The following is a 7,012-nucleotide window of genomic DNA, read 5'->3' as shown; positions in this document are numbered from 1 at the left end:
TTAATGCAATCGAATCAATTTTTTATTTATATGTTTTCTTTGTCCGGCTGGTCGTCTGCTTACCACTGCAGTGGGCGTGGAGCGTAGACGGGTGCGTACTGGGAGTAGGCACCGGCGGAGCCATAGCTATTAGCTGGAGCACTGCATGGCACTGGCGTCAAGTTGGGCTGGCAGCTGAACAGGTAGTTCTTTGGGCATGGTGGAGCGGGGATGGCAACTGGAGCTGGTGCGGCGTAGGCGGGAGCAGCTGGTGCAGCATAAGCCGGAGCAGCGGGTGCAGCAGCGGGCTGGCCATAGCCACCGCCATAGGTTGAGCCCAACATCTTATCATCCTTATCGGCAGCAAGAGCGGATGTGGCCAACAGGCAAACGGCGACGAATACGAATACTTTCATGTTGATTCTTGAGCTGAACTTGGCTTAAAGCAAACTGCAATGTTAACTTCGACGTTTCGTGGTCTTTATATAGTGTGCTACCATCCACAAGCTAACAGCACGGCAACAAAACTGCCGCGCCAGCATTGGCCAAGTTTTGAGCCATGCAAACTTATTTACCAACTCAGCGCCTTGTCTTTTGTATTGCGAAATTAAAACAATTTGCACTTATTTTTATTATTTATATACTTTTGAACATTTTATAATTAGACTACAGACTTTTATTCTTTTAAATTTTTAACTTGTTGCTTATTATCTTTTCAGTTTTAATTTTACATTATTTCTAAAATAAATTTTAGTTTAAATATGCTTCAAAAATTTTTTATTTTAATATTTAAACTACTTTTGGTCAACTGCACTTAATTGATTTAAAATAAAAATTGCAGTTAATTCGGTCTTACAAAATTTTTATAAAATATAAGTTAATTTTAAACCGTTTAACAGTTTACATTTAAGCATTTATTTAGTAAACAATGTGTCATGGGTATTACAAATTAGGGCAAGTGTATAACACTGGGTGAGTTACTCAATTACTCCAATACTGTTATAACTCACGGCTTAAGTTGTCAATTCAGTACATATTACCTTACAGATACGAATTTGTAATTTGTACCCATTTTTAAAAAACGGTATAAAGAATATTTCTGCATCATGAATTCAAAAATGTTTATTTGAATTATGGCAGTCTTAAAGTAAATGAGCGGTATATTCCTATTCAGCAGTCGAGATACAATACGTAAGCATTGTCATCTGTCTGATCGTGTGGGTCTGTCCATATTTGCATAGGTGGTTTAGATCAGTGTTGTCCAAAACTAGCTTAAAGTAGTTTAAATAGTAAATTTTCGTGGCACATGTGATAGGGAAAAGTATTTTTTAGCCTACTTTATACACTACTGGCTTAAAATTAAAGCACCAATATGAATACACTCAGAAAAAAATTATTATACCGTTCCCAGACATAGTCTAAAACACCGTAGCCAAGTTTTTTATAGTTCATAAATGTTTGTTCTTGAAATGTTATAGACCTTTGGGTCTATTTTTACGAACGAATCGGAATAACTCAGGAACATATTCAGTATAATTACGTAACGAAATGGTATAAGCCTATGCACATTTTGTGTTCGTTCTAAGAACTGAATACCATCAAAACGATAAAAAAAAGTTTTTTTAATCAATTGTGCTCGCGAATTACAAGAGCGATTTAAAGCTATGTGTTTAAAGTTTTGACCGTACTTTTAATTTCTTTGAAGTTTAAATCCGTCCCAAGAATGTTAATGCATTTGATAATAAGATTGGAAGTTATAAAATACAAAATTTTACAAGTTATGTGTTTAATGGATGAAAAGAAAACCGGCAATACAACGTGCAGAGCTTACGGCGCTTTTTCAAATATGCTTATGCTTTTTAATACGCTTTGTATTTGTAATAGTCGTTTTTCTTGAAAACTTCCATGAATATGTTTGTGAAAAGGTTGTGAAATGGTACGCATTTCACAAGAACGTGCCTGCAGGATTTTTATTTGGGTTATTACCGATTTTGGTCCATTGTTTTTCAACCGATCTTAGCAGTCGATGCCATTTTAAAAGGAAATGGTTAATTATATTTTGGGGTCTAACACAATTTGAGTTTTGAACAAAAATTACATTTGTATCATATCATCCATTTATGATACAGCAGTTTCGAAAAAAGTAATTTTCGTTACGGCATATCGTTCATTACTGTTGGGATTGAATAAGTTAAAATAAAAATAAAATTTTCATAGCACTGAAAGTGGTACTGCTAAATGATATGTCATTACCAATAATTGAGAATGTAATCATATTTATTTAAAGCACATAACAGCTGTACATATAGAACGCTGGTGCATTTAAACGTTTTAATGTGATTCTATATCTAAGAACCTGAACGCAAGGTATCTCGAAGTCGTGCACTCTCTGCTAGAGCGATCATATTTGTTTAAATAACTTATTCCAGAAGTTTTCTTAAAAGTTTAAAAGAAATATGCCAATATCAATCAAATCTTTAGATGACATCAAAATCAAAATTGTAACAAGTTAAAGTAAAATAGTTAGAAGTGAAATAGCTGAATAATTCTTATAATCAAGCATGGCTACGATGTTCCTATTGCAACATTGCCCCAGAATGTGGCCGCATTCAATCGCATTGCATCGAAGCTGTCACTTTGTGTCCACGCAAAATGTAAAGAGCAACGATGACGCTGAACTGAAGGACAAGTTAAAACAGAGCGAGGCGATTATACAACAAGCGAGGAGCTTGTATAGCCCGGATGAGTTGATGCTGTGCTTCAATGGAGGCAAGGACTGTACCGTTCTGCTGGACCTGCTCTCTAGGCAGCTGAATAATTCGGCTCCGTTGCGCGCTGTTTGTGTCAAATCTCACGACCCGTTCGAGGAGGTGGAACAGTTTATCGACAGCAGCATTGAACGATATGCATTGGAATTGCAACGCTACCATGGCGCCCTCAAGATGGCCATTGAACAAGTGCTGGCAGAGCATCCTCAGGTGCGGGCCATGTTCCTGGGCTGCCGACGCAGCGATCCCGGCTGTGAAAAGCTCTCGCGGATGATGCCCTGTGACAACGGCTGGCCATCTTTAATGCGTATCTTTCCGTTGCTGGATTGGAGCTACCATGACATTTGGAACTATCTGCGTAGCCAGAAGCTGCCCTATTGCTCCCTCTATGATCAGGGCTACACATCCTTGGGTGAACGCAGCAGCACACGGGTTAATCCCAGCTTGTTAGTCTACGATGAGCAACTCAGAAAATTAATATATCGACCCGCCTACGAGTTGCAAGATGATAAACTGGAGCGTGCCAATCGCGAGGATGCTCAACTAGTTCATCTCGCTCGCCAGCACCATCAAAATCCTTAAACAAATTCTATCAGAAATACAAAAACAAATCATGTCAAGTGCAAGTTTGTTTTTTTTCGTACATTTGTTCTTGGTTTCATTCACTTCTGGGTTTGACTTTAGGTTGCAGCAAAATTGCCAATTTCTTGCAATTGGAGCAGCAAGTGTCAAAGAAGTGTGCCACGACACATTTACAAACACTCAAACTCTTTCACACACACACACGCACGCACACACACACACACACACACTCGCACACAGAAACTCACCACGGCTTATCAGCTACATTTGCTCTTCACTTGTATGTGAGTAAGCTAACAAATTTCGAAGAGAGCGTGGTGAATATAAGAGTCGCTGAGTGCAAAATGAATTTATTATAGTAATTTCACCATGTCTAAGTGTCTCTGCTACAATGTGTGGTAAGTTTGGCATAGGGTAAAGGCGAATTGATTTAATAAGGTTTTCCATTATAAACTTCTTTACATGTGGAAATAACTTTATATGCAATAGAGTTTTGCATATAATTTTAAAGAATGTTCGATGACAGAACAGGGTTTCGACTCGATTTAAAACCAAATTAATGGTTTAATGGTTTTTCTAAACTATTTTCTAATGTAAACCTAGGGTTCTTTTAGCTTGTAAAATTTATTCATTTTATTATTATTATTCTTTTACATTTCTTTCTAACATTACATTTCTAAAAACATATTTAAATATAAAAATGTATGAAATTTATGTTATTATTCAAAACACACTCAATTTATTTGCCACCAATGTACAGTGGGAAAAAACGATGGAATAGCTTTATTAATTTAAGTTTCAAAGCTCGATCATGTTTTTTTAAAATCGGTTCGATTACCAAGAGTTTAAGTACTTTTTCAATCACAGAACAATTTTGCATTTTGCAGTTTAAGAGATAACCAAAAGTTTCAGTTTTTATAACAATACAATTTGGCACTAATTTACGCAAAGAGCAAAACCAAATAAATAATTTATACTATTTCCACGAATTTTATTAAACTAAATTGGTTTTTTTAACACGTAAGCGTGTCTCAAGACACTTATCCATTTAATTACAATAATTAAAAAGTAATTAATTTTAATACAAAAATATTTTAAGACTGTTGCTAATAAACACAGCTAATCAATTGCAATTGCTTAAAATCTTTCAGAACATTTAACGGTTTTGATTTTTTTTTTAAATAATGTCACCTTACAGGTAATCGAAATCTTCTTCACAGTTTTTGAACTCATTATTGAAGTCAGAGGCCCAAATTTATCTTAGTAAAAATTATTTTACCTAATTTCTGGTCATTATTTTAGAAGATAGTCTTAAAGGGTGCATAACATAAGGACTTGGCATTTTGATATCAATTGCAATTAGAATAGTTTAATCATCGTATAATAAAAGTAGTAACAATAATGATATTCGATATAATTCATATTTGACTAAGCACTTCATTTCAAGCCCTTTATGAAGTAAACTAAGTCCTTGACCATAGAGACATCAGTGCCATTTTGGCTAGTAGAAGCCGCGTCACTATCTGGCAGTTCTCCCACCAAAAGCAGTGGGCGATTGCCATTACTTTTTAATAGATTATTGATCTCCAATTGGTTGTCAACATCTAATTCATTGTCCACATTGCGCTTGCTCTTGGATTCCTGATCGTCGCGTGCCAGAAGCTGTCCATAGACCTTTAGTAGATTGTGCTCCTCGGATTTGTCCAAGAAATTGAGCAGATCCTGAATGGTCTTGTCATGCTTGTGGGCCAGCTGCGCATCAAAGGGCGGTGACTTCCTAGTGGAAAATTGAGCTCGGTATCCTGATTTGTTGCTTGTGGGGGTTAGACTGACGCGATACCAATGCTGATCCTCGGGATCTTGGCCCAGCAATGCATATTCAAACTGCGGCGTGGGCGTGGTTGCTGTCACTCCCAGTCGATCTGTTGTAGGCACCAAACTGTTGTTGTAGCCACTGGAGTTGGTCTGTTGTGCCGGTTTGTGTCTGGAAAAAAGAGAAAAAGGAATACTGTCAAATGACCTATTTGATGTTGTTAAAGTTCTTGTTATTATACACTTACCCCAGTTGATTATAGCGTGGCACATCCATGGGCAAGGCATCCGCAAAGGCCACCAGACAGCAGATGGAAATGGTGATGGCGAAGGGAATGGTGATATTTCGTTTCTTCCCCATAGTTGAGAGTTGCGCTGTGCTGACTGTTGGCAATTTGTGACTTTGTCTTTGGTTTTATAGCTTCACCATAGACGCCACAAGCGCAGTTGACATTGGTATTGAATTGCATTCGCTGGCCTCGAATTTGGCATGCAAATCAACATGTAAATGTAGCTACAACCAAATCAAGAATCTACAGCGGAACTTCTCAGATAACGCGGTGCCCCTTCCCCATGCCATACACTAGACAGTCACGTCTGAAACTTTAACGTTATAATTATTCATTAATTTAAATCCAAAACAATACAGAATTATTTTTACAAAAGTTAGGGACTTACACTTATTATTTAGAGCTAGAGACACGAAATTTGGTATGCAGTTTCCTCTATATTGCAGGCAGATCAAGTTTGTTTTTAGACCCTGTACATAAAAAAGTACAGGGGTCTATTAAGTTTCTTTTAAGGAATATGTGCATAACAGACAGAAGGAGGCGTGGCAGACCCTATAAAGTATATACATTCAAGATTGTTTCTTTTTTCGATCAGACCACTATATCATATAGCGCCCAAAGGAACAATCGGTCGAAAATCAAGTTTTTGTATGAAAAACTTTTTTGTTTTATGAGACTGAGGGGTGCAACCGCCCCGGGCGCTAAGATATTAGGGGCGCCGATATTTCAAAAAGAGTTTGAACTTAGAAAAAATTTGAGGGGTTGAGCCTGAGATTAAATAAATCAGACAACGAAAAGTGCGAAAACCATTTTAATATGTGGCTGCAGATGATAGCAAAAACCTTCAGATCACTACCAGAAACTGTTACATTTCAAATTCCATTTTTATAATCAATCGACCCCATCATTTAGCAACTGATATTGAGATTTGAGGCACTTTTTATTGTTTCTGATGATTTGAATTAATAAACAGGACCTTAACACTAAATTCAAATAGGACAGTGAACTTGAAAAACATGCAATGAATTTGACAACGATTTTTTAACGATTCACATCACATCCTTCAGATCACATCAGCCTTAGAAAAGAAGTCTAAAATATTTGATTTAACTAAAAAAACATGGGCCAAATTTTAAAATTAACTTCCGATAGGTCAACATCCTAAGAGTATTGTTAGCCAATTTGGTTCCTCTAACTCGAATAGTCTCGGAGATAAAAGTGTTCAAACTGATACACCATCATCTGTCACGAATCTAATAGTATCCATTTTTATGTAACGAGCTAATTATCATGTTATAAGTTTTTATTGTAGTAACATTTAATTAATTTTAGTAAACATTTTTGACACTGGAGTTATTAATTTAATATGTTTTTAAATGAATTATCTTTGTTTTGTTTATTTGCTTAAAAAATGTGTTGCTAAAAAGAAATTTTAGGGGGTGGAGGGGGCGCCGACAAAATCTTTGCCCCGGGAACAACTTTTCGTCGCAACGGCGCTGAAAGGAAATAATCATTATTATTGAGTTTAGTTTTTTTCCTGAAAAATAACAATTACTTCTTGAGTTTTGTTTTTTTGCTTAA

The 7,012-nt window shown here is 36.4% G+C and overlaps 3 protein-coding genes across 3 annotated transcripts; 1 reads left to right on the top strand and 2 right to left on the bottom strand.

The window, feature by feature from the left end:
• On the bottom strand, nt 1–424 carry LOC117780016 (vitelline membrane protein Vm34Ca). The gene has a single exon (XM_034616384.1). The coding sequence runs from the start codon at nt 393–395 to the stop codon at nt 60–62; it is 336 nt and encodes a 111-aa protein (XP_034472275.1). The 5' UTR covers nt 396–424; the 3' UTR covers nt 1–59.
• Nucleotides 425–2,462: 2,038 nt separating this feature from the next.
• On the top strand, nt 2,463–3,386 carry LOC117780015 (FAD synthase). Its single transcript, XM_034616383.1, has one exon. The coding sequence runs from the start codon at nt 2,541–2,543 to the stop codon at nt 3,327–3,329; it is 789 nt and encodes a 262-aa protein (XP_034472274.1). The 5' UTR covers nt 2,463–2,540; the 3' UTR covers nt 3,330–3,386.
• A 1,327-nt stretch (nt 3,387–4,713) lies between these two features.
• LOC117781298 lies at nt 4,714–5,502 on the bottom strand. Its single transcript, XM_034618048.1, has 2 exons — nt 5,390–5,502; nt 4,714–5,313 (listed from the first exon to the last, which is right to left on the bottom strand). Exons 1-2 carry the CDS (start codon nt 5,500–5,502, stop codon nt 4,767–4,769), a joined length of 660 nt encoding a protein of 219 aa, XP_034473939.1. The 3' UTR covers nt 4,714–4,766.
• Nucleotides 5,503–7,012: the final 1,510 nt, after the last annotated feature.

Source organism: Drosophila innubila, assembly GCF_004354385.1.
Source record: "Drosophila innubila isolate TH190305 chromosome 2L unlocalized genomic scaffold, UK_Dinn_1.0 4_B_2L, whole genome shotgun sequence".
NCBI classification, from domain to species: Eukaryota; Metazoa; Arthropoda; class Insecta; order Diptera; family Drosophilidae; genus Drosophila; species Drosophila innubila.
Note: the sequence above shows the minus strand (reverse complement) of the source record. Positions and strands in the feature narration are given on the sequence as shown.

Bases quoted from the DNA above. Each gene is read 5' to 3' on its own strand.
- LOC117780016 (XM_034616384.1), bottom strand. From the start codon at position 395: ATGAAAGTATTCGTATTCGTCGCCGTTTGCCTGTTGGCCACATCCGCT.
- LOC117780015 (XM_034616383.1), top strand. From the start codon at position 2,541: ATGGCTACGATGTTCCTATTGCAACATTGCCCCAGAATGTGGCCGCAT.
- LOC117781298 (XM_034618048.1), bottom strand. From the start codon at position 5,502: ATGGGGAAGAAACGAAATATCACCATTCCCTTCGCCATCACCATTTCC. The intron at 5,314-5,389 runs GTAAGTGTATAA...TCTTTTTTCCAG, and splicing joins CCACGCTATAATCAACTGGG to ACACAAACCGGCACAACAGA.